General features: G+C 40.7%; 1 protein-coding gene across 2 annotated transcripts; it reads left to right on the plus strand.

The window, feature by feature from the left end:
* Positions 1–15,604, plus strand: LOC123449093. Of its 2 annotated transcripts, none has more exons than XM_045126178.1 (18): positions 1–487; positions 2,012–2,075; positions 2,236–2,334; positions 2,868–3,064; positions 4,635–4,802; positions 4,918–5,175; positions 5,320–5,417; positions 6,603–6,663; positions 6,830–7,027; positions 8,458–8,517; positions 8,593–8,675; positions 9,408–9,721; positions 9,829–9,920; positions 10,001–10,130; positions 11,353–12,527; positions 12,618–12,904; positions 14,246–14,413; positions 15,249–15,604. In XM_045126178.1, exons 1-18 carry the CDS (start codon positions 197–199, stop codon positions 15,376–15,378), a joined length of 3,873 nt encoding a protein of 1,290 aa, XP_044982113.1. In that variant the 5' UTR covers positions 1–196; the 3' UTR covers positions 15,379–15,604. The 2 variants fall into 2 exon arrangements, with proteins under 2 accessions (XP_044982113.1, XP_044982114.1); XM_045126179.1 differs by having other exon boundaries at positions 6,606–6,663.
* Positions 15,605–16,325: the final 721 nt, after the last annotated feature.

A 16,325-nucleotide genomic window follows, 5' to 3' on the forward strand; every position in this document is an offset into this window, starting at 1 on the left:
GCGCCAACCTCCTCCCTCCCCTGGCTCCCGCCCAAATCCGCCCCCCCGCGCGCGCGCGCGCGCGTCCGCTCCACCGCGCGGGAGAAACGTGAAGCTAATCCATCCAGCCCCGTCTCCCGCCCCCTCGCGGCACTAAACAATTTCCAGCTCCCGAACCCCAAACCCTAGCCCCGGCTCCCCGCTCGATCCCGTTCCGATGGGCGGATCTGCTGACCCCGAGGACCCGGCGCCGATGCCCACGCCCACGCCGTCGCCAACGCCGTCCCCTGCGAAGCCGTCGCCCTCGTCGTCCGACGCGAAGCGCCTGAGGCGGTGCGTGCAGTCCAGGCTCCCGTTTGGGTCGGGCAGGTCCGGCGGCGGCGGCGGCGGCGCAGGGGTTGCCCCTCCCGCGCCAGCGGCCGAGGAGGCGGCTGGGAAGGAGGCCGCGGAGGAGCCGGAGAAGGCTAAGAGGAAGGCGAGGCCGCGGAGATCAGCGGCCGCCAGGAAGGTACTGCATTGCTAGAATTCGCCCCCGTCTCGGCTGTTGTCTGGTGCTTGCTCGGTAACTGGGCTGCTTTAATTCGCCCGCTGCGTTGAAATCGTGGATTCTCTATGCTCGCTTCCGTGTTGATAAATAAGTTCCTCCCGATTTTCAATTTTAAATAAGTTTGGAATGCACATGATTTCTTATACCTTGTTGGCCAAGTAGAGGTGCAAACAGATCGAGTAGTGACTCTACCACATCTGTATCTGTTGATGAACACCTGTAACTGATATACGAATTTGAACCAATTTTCTGCTCACATTAATACACCATGAGCATGGCAGGAAATATGTCGTCGGTGTATATAATAGCTAAATTACAGAATTGAAATTCAAGCCACATCACTTTGATCTGAAACAATTGGGCTGGCATGACGGATTTAAAGCTACATACGTGGGTTAGTCTGGGGACCGGGATAAGGTTAGACATACATCAAATGCCTAGTCTGATGTAGCCTGTAGCGTGTCTGGGCTGCTGAGTCCAGTCTTGATGTGAATATGGAAATTGGTGGCATTACTATATTTTGAGTGCTAGTTTATTCTTTCCATTTGCGTTTTGGGGAATATTAGTATCAAAATAAAACAGTACATCCCTACATTTCCCTTCCTTTTATTTGATGACAGGCACTGCATATTAAAGTTAAACACAGAAGATATGTCTACCCCGCAATCAAGTCACCTATCTTTTGCATGCTGTGCCTATACCTTGCTAATTTTTGTGCTACAAGTCTAGCAAATATCATGCCTGAAGGGTTGTAATCTTAGGCTTTTAGTAGTGGCTGCCTGTTCCATCAAGAACATCATTATCAAATATGTTTCTTCCCATCATCATGCACAAGTACTTGTATGGAACTGCCAACTTTCCACATTTCGCAAATCAAGCGGAGAAAAAGGGGAGCTCTAGGGCTGTACCTTCTTTGTGGAGTCAAATTCTGAACTTTCAGTGAACCAAGTAGTGATCCTCACAGATTAGTAACTAACAATGATGTTTCAAACCAACCACACATAACTGAGCTAAATGAATTGAATATGTTGACTCCCTGCTTACTGTTTGCTCAAGGAGTGTCCTCCCGTTTATTGCATAACCATTTAAGATCCAAGAGAATAGTTTAGAAAGGATACGGTAAAGGTTAGCTCTCTTCTTTCCACCAGTAAATTTTACCATCTATCTCTGTTGCAAGGCTTTGATTAAACCGTCCATGCCACCCAAATTATCTGAAGTGGATAAATTGAATTTGGCAATGCGATCCAGACAAAAACATTATAGAGAAGGAAAAAAAACTCGTAGATGGTTAATTGCAACCAGTGGCATGCACATTCTCCCAGTTCCATAATGGGTGAGGACTATGTTTATTTTTCGTGTTAATTTAGATTCTAGATCAGTCGTTTGGTTCAACTTATATGCTATATATTTGATGAATAAGCACATCTGTTCTGTTATCTTTCCTGATGTGCAAAATACTGATTTCTTTAATCAACCTTCATGTAGCCATCTTCAAACAAAGAGACCACTGGGTTGGATCCAGGTAGCAAGGATGAAGCTATTTTGGTTGGTATGTCAATCCAGTACAATATTTTTGCCTTCTTCCAGTGTTTCACTGGCCCATTCATAGTCAACTTCTCCTTATTTATTTGCTACATTGTGAAGGAGAACTGATGAATTCTATTGTGTTGGACATTTCATCTCTGAATATTTATTTTGTTGGATGTCAGATGAGAGCCCTCAGAAAAAGCAGCGGAAAGGTAGAAATCAAGATGCAGCGCGGAAGGCGCCTAATAGAAAGCGCTGCAAGGTATTGGAATCTCCTGATGGTCAGTCTTCTCTCATTCTCTCTCTCTCTTTCTCTCTCTCTTTCTCTCATCCATATGCTTACAGTAGGAACTGAAAAATCTATCTATCAAATATAAGCACCTCTTTGTATCGAACTATGCCTGTATATCCTAGTTTGGTATGGCTTAGTTTTTCTGAAAATGAACCCTATCCTGTTGATTTTAAGTGTGTACTATGGAAGGATTTTTTTTACCAAGTTCTCAAATGTTGACATATGAGAAAAATGGTACACCTATATTGAGTTTGAAAGAGTGAAAAATTTACATGTCGAGACGGATAATATTTCAGTTGTCCGCCATATAAGTTGAAGTTGTCATAGGTTGTGTCACATAGGGCATACAACAGTAGCTTAAATGTATTATTCTCTCACAGATTAAGAACCCTATGTGCATTGGTTACTCATTTGTGCCTATGTCCTCCTGAACAAGTTAGCTATCTACTTGCGATTTTACGTATTTCTTGGTTAACATGAACTCCACTTTGACAGAGGTGTAATAACATTTTTTTTATGAAGGTCACAGAAGCTGTCAGCAACTGCATAGCAATCAGACTGAAGCTATCTTACCTGAAGGATCATCTGTCTCAATTGATATAGATCTGAATAATGTGCCTTCTGAAGCAACACAGGCTAATGACAACAATGTATTAGACAATGAAGATAAGTCACAGGTGATAGTTGACCTAAGGTCAGAGGCGAAAATAGCTGCACAGGTACGCTCCAGTATCATTGTCTGCATTGTTGAGATATGCCGTGTGCTTCTCGTCTCGTGAGGGCAGTTGCTACCATCAAATTTGTTGGCAGTTCATATTTGCAACTGTTTGAATGTCACCTTCTCATCCCAAGAAAGAGGGTCGAGTAAGATGGTACTCATGCAGAACATCTGATACTTTATTTTACGGATTGGTGGTGGTTGTCTTACAATACATTTGCAACTCTCTTATAGTGATAACTTGACTTGACCATTAAGAAATAATCTCTATATTATGGAAGCAAACTAACCAAAGATAAGCATCTAGTCCCCAGTTAATGAAACTAAGAACGCTTGAACACTAAGGTGTGTTTGGTTCATGCTATAGCATGTGCCCTACCAAAATTTGCCAACAATTGGCCAGCAAAAAATGGCTAGAGATTCCTTGACTATTTGCTGGTGATAAACTTGGCGAGATTTGTGAAGGCAATGCTAGGCGAGTTGGCAAGATTCCATAGGCAACTAAAATTTGGGTAACCAACCAAGTGAAAGCCGTAGAGAGTGTTAGAGTTAATCTTGACATGAGTCATGTACACGTGCATGTGTGCACATCATGCAGTTTAGTCTAGGTTATTAAGTGCCCCGTGAAGCTTCAGCTCTGTGCGCGAAGGAGGCGAGATGTGTGGCTGTCGTGCGATGCGGCGAACACGGCAGGATGTCGATGGTGCCGTGCGATACGGCAGCGCCGTGGGAAGCCGCAAAACGAGGTGGAGGCTGAAGCGTGACGGACTGCCTCGGCAAAGCTTTGTGCTCTTCCTTCTTGTGTGTGTGTGTGTATCCTTGTGTTCTTGAGAGAAGAGAGAGAGCTGTGAGAGGCAGTTTAGAGGAAGAAGAAGAAGGCGCAGAGGAGCAGCGCTGTGGGAGGTAGAAGAAGAGGCGCTGCGACGAGGCGGCGCCAACAGAGAGGCAGAGACCTTAGAGCATGGTTAATAGTATAGCCAACTGCTGGCTATAAGCCATCTTATAGCCCATCTTATAGCTAGCTTGTACAATAGTTAGCTATAAAAGAGTACTACTTTTATCATATATGGCCCACCTTTCATTCTCACAAAGTACCTAGGAGCACGTGCTAGAGCCGGCTCTTCACGAAGAGCCCGCTTCCCTTCTCTCTCCTCTTCTCTCTCATCCAACTCAGCAAAAATATAATATTTTATGCCTTACAGCCTGCTGACTGTACCTTATTGTACTTGCTCTTAGTTGCTCTGTTTATTTCTTGTTGTAATCTGAGCTGTATGTCCATGGCCTTGCTTGTTAGACCTTAAAACAGCAGCAATTACTTCTGAAATGGTCTTTCTCATTGTTAAAGACTGCTGATGTGCAAGCAACCAACCATCTCCTCCTGTTTGGTTGAACCTCCTCATCACCTTAATTGTTGAATAAGGGTTTGCTATCTCAGTATATCTGTCGCTATATTAATGCTGTGGTTATGGATACAATATTTAAGGACTTTTTTGCAGTTGCACTAGTTTTAGTCAACTTCATGTTTATCCTGTTGTTTTCTGAAAAAGTATATTCTTTGATTTCATTGACAGGAAATCCGGATGTTATCATCTGGAAAGAAATTGCATCCATTTTTTGCTTCCCGGAAAGTAAACAAAGGTGCTGAACAAGATGCTTTCAATAACGAGGATACAAACTCCCTTGGTGCTATTGAGAGGGACCCTCCATTCTGGCCTGTTCACGTTGTCTACCAATTGGAGGTGTGACCAGCACATATTCCACACATCTAGTTGTACAACATCCCATAGTTTGTGGTCTATTTTGATGAGGTTTATTCAATTCGATTGAACTGTATTATCCTTTCTTGTTTTGCAGACTGACATACCAATTCATTGGAGTAAATGGCTAATTGCGGAGCGATCTTTTCTTGATACCAGTGCTTCCGATACACTTGAAAATCCCGTCTCATTCTTTGAGGATATTGTGAAACCTTTGACAATAGAGTCTAATTCCAAGAAGATGTGCCTAGATCAGTTGGCTGAGCAGAATGTTGCAAATCACACAGCTTTCGGAATGGATTTTCCTAGCTTTCCTAAAGAACAATGTGAAGGCAATCTATCTTCTTTGGATGTGGTATAATCTATGTTTTCACCTCTATTTTATGAAGCATTCAGATGAACCTGCTTTGTATTTCTATTACTTAAATTATATAGCCACTAAATTTCTTGTTCCAACCATACACTAATCTAGATTTAATCTTGACCATTTGCATTCCAGATCCATCTTGATGAAGAGAGCTGTCCTCATGATTCTCTTTCCTATAACAAACACCCGGAAAGGATACTGCAAGGAAGGGCAGAAGTCGACCAGAAAGGGTAACAAACATTACATATATTGTTTGCCTAAATGTGTGCAAGATTGTTAGCTTCCTGCTAGCTGCCTTGGTTTTGCCTTCATAATGAACTTAGAGATATTATTAATCATTTGAATTTGTCAGCCCATGAAGTTGAATATCATAGTTTCTTGAGCTAAAAGACATCAAGATGACTAAGCTCAAAATGGCAAACCATTTTGTTAATGTCCGCTCAAGTGGTCAGTCATCAGGATACTAGTTTGTTTAGATGTTCAAGGTTGGGGTGGGCCAGCTAAGTTGGCCCTCCACTTTGTTTGTCAGCTCTGACGTCTAAGAGTAGCGTCTGTCTCAGCAAAGACGTGTGGTTCTCTTATTTTAATATACACTTTGTGCCTTCTGTTCTGGTCGTACTGCATGTAAAGTCTTGTAAGTGAGCCAGCTGCCTAAGTTGTTGGTTCTATTTTCCCGGTTTGGACACTGCTCTGTTCTGAACTTCTAAATCATTCTGGCTAATTACTGAAAATTGGTAAACCTAAAACTCTGACTAATACAGACAAACATAGTGTCTGAATAACTGTTTTTCTGTAAGTGATGCATCATAAAAAAAATCTTATTTTGTTGCTGATTCTAGCATTATAATTGTCAGTCCGTTTACCTTTTAACCAGTAGGTTTTTATCAGTTCTGCTAAGCTAATGTTGCTTGCTAACACTATAAGTGTGAGTTCTCCCTAATATCCCATTTGGCATGGACTTTCCATCACTTGCATTAGTGCCAAGCAGCTAGATTTTGTCTTTGATATTCTTACATCCATTTCCAATTGGCATCTCATGTCATTGTCCATACCCAGCTGCAAGGTCATTTAAACTTATACTGTATGCATCATGCAACCTATTTTGTGCATGGAATCTAAGACAAAGCATGAAGACGGTTTAGGTCTAGCTAGTAAGGATTTATAACTTTACATATTTCTAAAATATCATATTAATCCCAAAACTATATGTAGAAGTTTGCTGATCCTTCTATGTTTGTGACCCTAATCCCTCACCATCCTTCTATGATAGCCAACTATTCGTTGGAAGTAGCTTTGGTTGGTTAGAAAGTGTAATACTTCATGCTAACCAAGTTGCTTTCTGAAGAACTTATTTACTGACAGAAAATGAGTTGGATTAACTAGTATCTTATATCTTGTGATATCTACTGTTGCAGCAGCTGTCTGCCGGATTATTACCTGTGGACTGACAAGTACCGGCCTGAAACTGCTGCCCAGGTGAACATGATTTTTTATACATTGACAATTATGCAATTGCATTGTACATTTTCTGTTTGTTTCTTGTACTTGATTAGCTTTTTGGGTCAACATGCCTATTAGGAAACACAAAAACTACATTATGCTTATATTTATTCTGGAATTTCCACTCTATTTTGGTTGACAGGTCTGTGGAAATATTGAGCATGTAAAGTTTCTCAGTGAATGGCTCAAAGGGTGGGATGAAAGAGGCCACAAAAACAAGCAAACTGGAGTTGCTAACGAGAGCATCAATGCCAGCTCCTGTCAAGATGAATCTGACACAGATTGTTCAGAAGATGCTTCTGATTATGAAAATGTACTTCTAATTACTGGACCAGTTGGGGTGAGTACCATGCTCAAGAGTACCTGTCACTATCATTGTACAGTTTGTTTAATAAGCTTTTCAGCAATCAATCAATCTGCACATTATTTTCAAGCCATCGAGTATTTTCTATAAGACATACATTTTTACTGTTGAAACTGCTGTCAGTAACTAGCATCATCCTAAACGCAGCCACTCCCACTAAAAAAATGAAATAGGATTAGGCGCTAACAGTATAGAGCTTCCCATTTGTTATCACATGGAGCATCTCTCTTTAAAAAGTTAAAACAATGTAATGGCAACTTATATCCAGTTAGTAACTTAGTTTGGACTGGAAAGGCTTACATATGATGTTATTCATCAGAACTATAAAAAGTAAGGTTGAGCCCCTGTAGCTTGTTCAGCTACTAATTTTGTCCTAGCAATTGGTATTGTCTGTGTTCATTTAAATGGGTACAGAGGTGTGCTAACATAAAATTGCAGTCTAATGATTGAACAATGTTTTTAAGGTGGTAAGGCGAGGCAAGGCGCTGGGGGGTGCCTCACTGCCTAAGCGCTAAGGCATAAGGCAAGGCGGGCGCCTTACAGAGTTCTGAGCAGCAGAATAGACAATAGAGTAGAATTGGTAGGCAACTAGGCATACACACCTTGCAGTTGCTGCTGGTTGTGAGGTAGTGAGCAGAGCACTAAGCAAAGGAGCATAGTTGGCTAGCTACATAACATAGCAGGCACAAGCAGAGGAACATAGCTGGACAACTAGCATGCTACATAACAGAGCAGAGAAGAGGAGGAGGGGGGAGACCCACACCTTGCTGGTTGCTGCTGCCAGCTGTCCTGGACAGGAGGAGGATCTGCAGGATAGGAGGGGGAGGATCTGCAGGATAGGAGGGGGAGGATCTGCCTGAAAGGAGGGGGGAAGCTGCTGGAGAGGAGGGAGAAAAGCTGCTGGAGAGGACTGAGGAGAAGGGGGAGAAGCTCAGCTCCAGACGCTAGAGGTTGGGGTGGGGGAAAACTGGAACTAGTTCGATCTACCCCCGCCCCGCCCCGCGCTCGTAACTGTTGGCGCCCAGAACTCTGGTTCCCACCCAGAATCTGTTTGCCGCCTGAAGCCCCAACCTTGCCTGAGGTGTCCCGATTTGCCTAAGGCGGGCAAAATGGCGCCTAGGCGGATGCCTTATACACATAAGGCAAGGCTGACGCGTTGTGACCTGGGAGTGCCCTGACGCCTTAAAAACAATGATTGATTCTGTTAATGTGTTCTAATTTATATTTTCCAATGGTCCCTTCCACAAACTGTAATAACCACCTGAAGTTACCTATTACTATCATCAATGAATTCTGGTTGAGACAATACATTGGGAACAATATGTATACTTGCATTGTTACATGCTTATGCCTATATATAGACATACGGCCTAGATCTAGTCTGATCTCTTTGTTCTTACTCCCAGTGTGGAAAATCAGCCGCAGTTTTTGCATGTGCGAGAGAACATGGGTTCAATGTAATTGAGGTATTTTCTTCAGCAGCTTTTCCTTCTAGAAACACCTCCGCTTCCTGTACTTCTTCTTAAAGTGTGATTTTGTAGGTAAATACATCTGATATGAGAAATGGGGCATATGTGAAGCAAAAGTTTGAGGAGGCAACTAAATCACATGGCCTTGAAAAATGGTATGCCCAATTTCTTCTCTATATTCTCACTTTTCCTGTTTATGATGGACAATAGTTGTCTAATTGTTTTGGCATTCCTTTATTACTGAGCTCTACCCTCTTCATGATGCATCTTATTATGCACCTTAGTCCACGGGAGAAACACTGGACTGTGATGACTTGAAGTGGGACCTTAGGGGTGTTAGGAAGAATAGCAACCTGTATTTCCATGAGGTCCTAGGCTGGTATACACACACACATACAGGTGGAGTAAATATGCCGTAAGCCCCTTCTACATTGGGTACGAGCCAATATATGTAAAGTATATACATCTCTTGACAAGGAGAAAGATGAGACCATAGGCCTGAATGACATTTTTTGTTCTTTCTTGTTCCTTAGAGACGATCCATTTGTCAGACCCCTTATATACAGATAGGCCCTAAGAATATAATATAAGAGATAATATTGCTCTCTAATGCATCTAAATTGCCTACTACTAGTGACTCCTCAAAGAAATGTGGAGTAACAACTGAATTTGCTGCTATAGGAATTATGGTATTAAAGCACATGAAAAAACCAGTGAGAACTTGCTTATAATCATATGAAGTTCTGCTCAATATTTTTTGGCAAGCACCAAGTTGGCATGTAGTCAAATGCATTTTAAATGCCAACCTAAGCATTATTGTCTAAAACTTTATAGGCCTACCTTTTTAGAGTGTACATACATCAATTATCTTTTTGTCTCCCATACAGGTCACAAGAGGAGGTCACCACTCCACCAAGAATCGATTCTTTAGATCCAGCTTCAGAGACACCTGATAGGACTGAATACAAGTGTTCAGTATCCTGCTCTACACGAAAAACATGTAACGACGATGAGCATATGTTACCTGTAAAATGCTACTCAAGCTCAAAGCTGAGTGATGAAGCCCCTAAACAAGTTATTAACAAGACACTTATCCTATTTGAGGATGTGGATACTGTCTTTGATGAGGATCGTGGATTTATTTCGACCATACTTAAGATTGCAGAGACTACAAGATGGCCAATTATACTGACTAGCAACAGTGAGCCCTTTTGCCTTCAGGCTTTTGCATTTCTCTATTGATCTTTACAGTCTCATTTGATGTTATATACTAAAGCGCTTGCTATTTGTTACACTTGTTTTGTAAAGAGAAGGATCCAGCTTTACCTCATCTCTTGGATCAGCTAGTTTTGGATTTCAAATACCCATCATCTGGAGAGTTACTTTCACATCTTGGCATGGTAAAGAACTATTTTGTTGATGAGAACTTATGTCTCTTGCCCGATTTGCTGAAAGTTGACTATATCCTAACTTTGCACAGATCTGTAAATCTGAAGGAGTGGAAGTCACTGCTCCTCAATTGAAGTATTTTATCAATGCTTGCTTAGGGGATATTAGGAGGACAACATTGCTTTTGCAGTTTTGGTATCAAGGCAAGCAGGAATACACAGGTTGGTACTTTGGTGTGCTTGTTGCTGGCCCATACGTCCAAAATTTGAGTCCAAGTGATATACTTAAGCTTAAAATGCTGTCCTTTTTGCTTATTCACTGAAGTGACTGGTTAGCTGTGTGATTTGTATATTCTGACAGAATATGTTTGTTTATGTAATTGTGTGACCACTGTTAGACTTGCTGTTATGAGCATGGACTGTTAGACACCTAGACAGCTCATATCATTTAGTTGGAACGTTACCTGGTAGTCAATCATGTTAGTTGCATAATTCTAGGATTCCTTGTTTTGTAGTAAGTTTATTAGTGGTCAAACCTACACATGGCTTATGTCGTGTTTATCTATCAACCTCGAGCTGCCTTACATAAAGAAGTTGAAATAAGTGCACTATAATATCACGAGAAACCCAACAGCTTAAGGGCTTATCTAGATGCCTTATCACTATATGTCATTACTCACTTTATGTGCTCTATACCGTTTAGGCAACTTACCAAATAAGGTATAACAGATAAGCTAGGCACAAAAGGCTCTGATTCACCATTTGTTCACTTGTTCAGTGCCTCATATTTAACTTTATTCAGATAATCAACTACCCGGGTGAAAGGCATGGTCACATGGCGTTGTTTTGGTCACTGACATGTGATATCATCAAAATTATGCACCCTAGAACAAACTGGGTAACTATCGCCATGAATATGGCCGGACGGCACGGGTGTTGGGAATTGGATTATAGAACAGAGGTTAGGGAGGACGAGGGAGGGAGACGGTAGATTGATGACTATACTCTTATTGATTAATTCCTTATAGATGTTAAGCTTCATGCACTAGCCAATGCAACCAAAAGTCCGAACTGATGTAAAGGGCTAGGCAATCCACATATACACTTCAACAATAGATAGATATGTTGTCCTTTATATAGGACTTATTTGACCCCTAAGTAATAACTTTAAGGTTACCTATCTGATCTAAACTCTAATATTTTATGCTTTTCCTATTTAAATAACTCCTTCCTATTTAAGTAATATTCCATATCTGTTTGAATATTACCTAATCCTGCACTCGTGCACATAACACACCCATGATGTGAGAAATGTTATTTTGGTTCCTTTTTTTGTGGTGTCTTTGTTTAATTGGTAGTTTTTCCTCAAAGATTTTGCATTTAAATGCTGTATTCAATCTAGAACTGCTCAGCATATCATTCCTAATCTATTTTCTATTTTCAGAAAGGTCAAACAAATGCTTGTCTGGTCCTTTCTCACTTGACTTGGATGCAGTACATTCTACTGTGCCAAGGATGTTGCCTTGGGACTTTCCCTGTAAATTATCAGAAACAGTGTGCTTGGAGATAGAAAAAACAATCCATTTAGCTGAAGAAAAGAAAAGGCAGATGGAATTATCAGAGTTTGAAGCCTTGGAGTTACAAATAACAGCACCTCTGAGCAAGGGAAGAGGTGCAGTTAAAACAACAAAGATTAAAAAATCCAAGTTAAAGCATGGTCACTCTACTGAATGTAATGCTATTTCACCTTGCAAGAATGATCTTGATGATTTTGATGATGCTCCAGAGACCTCTCTTCCGTCTGATCAACAAAAAACAAGAAAGAAGCATGGTGTAGTGTTATTATCTGAGTCTGATGATGATCAAACGGATGCATATATTGCCAAAGATGCCAGATTTACTCTTCCAGAAGGTGATTTATTCCCACAACCTCCAGAATTGCCCCATATACATGGGCAGGGAATCTCAAATCAGTTTTGCTTTCCAAGCGAATCAAGGGAGACTTTTGAAATAGCCAATTCTTTCCAAAACCAGTTCGAAAGCAACTTGGTTGGGTCCATTTCACAAATATGTGATACTTTTATGTCACAGGGCGTGTCTTGTGTGCCTGAGTCATCCCTGGCACTTGGGGGTGTTTCTGCATCTGTTAGCAGCGATGACCTTTTATCAAGTATGGTGTTCAATGGCTTGTCTACCTTTAATAATGATGGTGTTTGCACTAAGCCTATAACATCACTAGAAGACAGTAACCATTCGAGGAATCTAATGGCTGGATCTCAGAAATGCATGGAAGATGTGGTTGGTGAGACATGTGAGGTTTATGCGGAATCATTTGGCAGGAATGAACCGGAAAGTTGTTCAACTACAGGGTACCAACTGATGGATGAATGCAGTCGAGCTGATAGCACTTGGCTGCTTTCTGGCAAAAAAACTAATGACTGTTGCAAGGTTGAACACGTACAGGATACTTGGAACAGGCTACGTCGTTGCTGTCCTGTACTTCCCTCTGAGACCAACCACAATAGAACTGCTTCTGGAGCTTTGAAACTTGCTTCCGGTGTGTCTGATTTAATATCGGAATCAGATCTTATGGTGGCCCGCTGCCACCCTCTTACTAATGTCAGTACTTCTAATGTTGGTTTCTTGGTGATTCATGTTTGTGTAATATGGTTTTGAACCCTTGATGTAATTTTTTACAAATTTGTGCAGGACATTTTGGATCCATCTTCAACCCCAAGTGCCGAGCCTGATGACCTCTCCTGGTATGATAAGCAGCTTGAGATGGGATCTGTCTATGCGCAGCATGCTCTTTGCGTTTTCTCAAGGGACCTCCAAGATAAGGAGGATGGTTTCATTGATTTATCACAAGAGTTGTTGTTTGCCAGTACAACTGTCACATCTCTTGGCAAACTTATTAGTTCAGGAATCAGCAGTGATGATGGATATGGGAACATTTCCCACATGAAAAATCCAACAAGCTGTATTTCTAAGGGGAGGTAAGCATTGCATTTCCCATGTACATCTGTTGCATTTATACTGTGCCATCTTGCAATTCTCTTCATGTTATTACAGTTTAGTTTTTGTTCATTTATGTATTTAATCTAGAGTATAGTTTAGAAAACATTGGGGTCCTAGTAGGGTCACTGGGTCACTGGGTTTCCTAAACAAAACAATAACTAGCCAAATCCCACCTGGGCTAATGTTCTATCCCACAACTCCACATGCAATGCTGCTCTGTACTGTTGGCCAATCGACCTTGCATGTTGAACATGAACAACACTGCTCATCTTCCAGAATTGTAGGTGGGAAGAAATTTAAGGCATGTTGAGTAGAATATTTTAGCGGTCAACTGGTCATACCTCATGATAAACATTTTCTGCTATATTTCCATATGTCAACACAATAGAGTTTTCTACTGGTGCATAAACAATGCACAACTGATGGAAATGCTAGTGATGTTTTTGTGGGTGACATGTGCATATCTTGGAAGGCTAGCCAGCATGCATTTATGGTAATAATGTCACTTTTCGTTGAACCAACATGCTATATTTTGCACCAATGGATATTATTTGCACATGTCACTTTCACGTGATAGTGATTTTGACCATAATTGATTCTTGTTAGCCTTGTTCTACTGCAACTTCAGTAGTGGTTACGATCCTTTCCCATGTTCAGAAATTTCTTAAATAGTGGATTTCATATAAACTGCACTTCCTCCAGTCGGAAAAAAGTGTCTGATTTGAACTAAGGCCCTGTTTGGAACCATAATAGATTATAATAATCTAGATTATGAAGATAGATTATATAATCTGGTTTATAAAAATAATCCAGGTGGACATGTTTGGAGGCCAGATTATATAAACTGTAATTCAGGTTTTACATTGTACAATGACATGTCTGCCCTGTTTATAAAAATAGGACAGTGGCGGTGGCAGTAGGTAATTATCTCCAAGTTTACAAGGGTAATAGGTCATTAGTAATCCATAATCTGATTTTAGCTGGGGTAGAGTAGATTATGAGTTTTTAATAATCTGGTCATCTAGTTTTTAAAATCTACAATATAAACTGTCCTGTTTGGAAACATAATAGATTATAAAAATCAGATTATATAATCTGGGTGGTTCCAAACAGGGCCTAAGATTAGTTCAACCTTAGTTCAAAGCTGAGACACTTTTTTCCGCTCGGAGGGAGTACTTGTTACTCAATAAATTCAACTGAGTGGAATATTATCTGGCTAAATGAACCTTTTCCAAGACTGGTATATCAATTTGCTTAGTCTATGTATATAGCAATAGAGCATCCATTTTGAGACACTGAACCTGCAATTAACTGTGCAGGGAGCAACTAGTTCATCTTTGTGGCGCGCTGCTTCCAGTAGTTCCTTCCAAGCTATCTCTGTCACTGAGAGGGCCTGCTTTTGTCGATTATTTATCTTCTACGTGTCAGATTTCACAGTTAGAAAACTTGCGACTTACTGACAGTAAAGCTGCAAACAAGCAAAGAAGGTAGTCCCTGTCTCTCAGTTCTACTCCCTCCGTTCCTAAATACTCCCTCCGTCCGGAAATACTTGTCATAAGAATGGATGTATCTAGATGTAATTTAGTTCTAGATACATCCACTTTTATTCATTTGTGTGACAAGTAATTCCGGACGGAAGGAGTATAAGTCTTTTAAGAGATTTCACTAGGGGACTACATACGAAGCAAAATGAATGGATCTAGGTATGTCTATATACATCCGTATGTAGTTCCCTAGTGGAATCTCTACAAAGGCTTATTTAGGAACGGAGAGAGTATAAAATTTTCTTTCATGCACCAAGTATGACGCCAAACATATGTTTTTTTTGTGTGTCAAGGTATCTAACTAGATCAAACATCGCCAGCATCATCTTTTGTCTAAGAATGACATAGCACCTTAGCTGGTCATATATTTACTCTGGAATTCTGCATTTGCACCACGTAACATTCATACTTTAAAAGTGATTTTGGCCGCAATCTGGTTAAACGTTTGCATAATTGGATACCTTATGTGAATGAGCATGCTTCTCTCTATTACTCTGAAATAGCGTGTTCCATATCATTTCAATTGAGTGTTTGAGATATGGATAGCGGCCTGGTGCTTCATTAGAGTTTAGGGAATTTCACCTGATCTGCTGATCACATTTACATTAGACAGGATTGTTTTGGCCCAAATCCAGGGTACACCCTATTGTCCATGGGCTCTGTAATCCCTTAAACCAACTGTTAGCATGAGCATCTTGTGCCATTTGTGTTATCAGGGTTCAAAATTTCAGGGAGATGGTACCAACGAACACTGACTGCTGCTCTTTGTGTGTTGCAGGTGTCGTCAGTCAAGACATTACTTAAGTTCTGCAGCACTTTCGATGTCACCTGAAGACATTGAATTGTTAGCACAAAGCAACTGTTTCGGTGACAGGCGTGAGAAGGTTATAGACCAGGCGATTGCCTAGAATATAGAGTTAATAATATGGTTCGGATGAGAAGCAGCTGAGTATTTTTCCTATAGCTTGATTAGAGTTGGCCGAGGCGACCCATTTTTACTCACAGTTCATTCTGTAGTAGCTCACTGGTAAGTCATGGGTCCATAATTGGGCAATGCTGATGAATCCAGACATCCGCTGTGTATTCATGTACAATGTAAATGCATGTTGTCATCTTAATCTATAGTGTCATGTAGCTGATGATCTAACAAGTTTATACATTTTTTTAACATAGCAAGTTTACACATTTTTTTAACAGAACAAGTTTATACATGTTCATCCAAATAAAACTAGTGCGCTCAGGTGTCTTTTTTTTATTTACCATTCTCACAATGGTGATGCGCACAGTACATTCAGATATTGGAAACAGTTTGAATTGTTTAGCTATTTCGAGATCTAGCTCTACAAATGTACCACAGTGTCTCTGGTAAAGTTTTTATGGTGTCTTGATTGTAAAACCGGAGGACTTGCTTGTAAGTTTCCTTTTCATTTGGGTCCTTTATCCAATGTTGTAGCACTTTTGTTATTGCTGGCTTTGGAATCTATTGGGTTCATCTTTTTAAAAAAAAAAAAAGATCCAGATCTATTGTAAAAGTTAACTTGATGTACAAAAACATACCAAACATAATAAAAATTTACTTTGAGGTTCCTAGACAATTGAGTGATCACTATTGCTGCCATAATGAGGCCTTGACGCGTTGTTGCCATTGTTAAACCGGAGCCGGCCTAATAGCAAGGACATCTTCATGCAATGTGCCTAAAGGTCAATGCCTTGGAGCCGCAATCTCATTGTTAAACCCTTGAATCAATATGAAGCGTTTGTCATCGAATCTTCCTGTCGTGTGTGCATGGTCGAAAAATCAACCTCGTCGTGCAAAATAGATGACAAAAATCTATGTTGGAGCTCCATAAACTCT

The sequence above is a fragment of the Hordeum vulgare genome, chromosome 4H (genome assembly GCF_904849725.1).
Source record: "Hordeum vulgare subsp. vulgare chromosome 4H, MorexV3_pseudomolecules_assembly, whole genome shotgun sequence".
In the NCBI taxonomy this organism is placed as follows: domain Eukaryota; kingdom Viridiplantae; phylum Streptophyta; class Magnoliopsida; order Poales; family Poaceae; genus Hordeum; species Hordeum vulgare.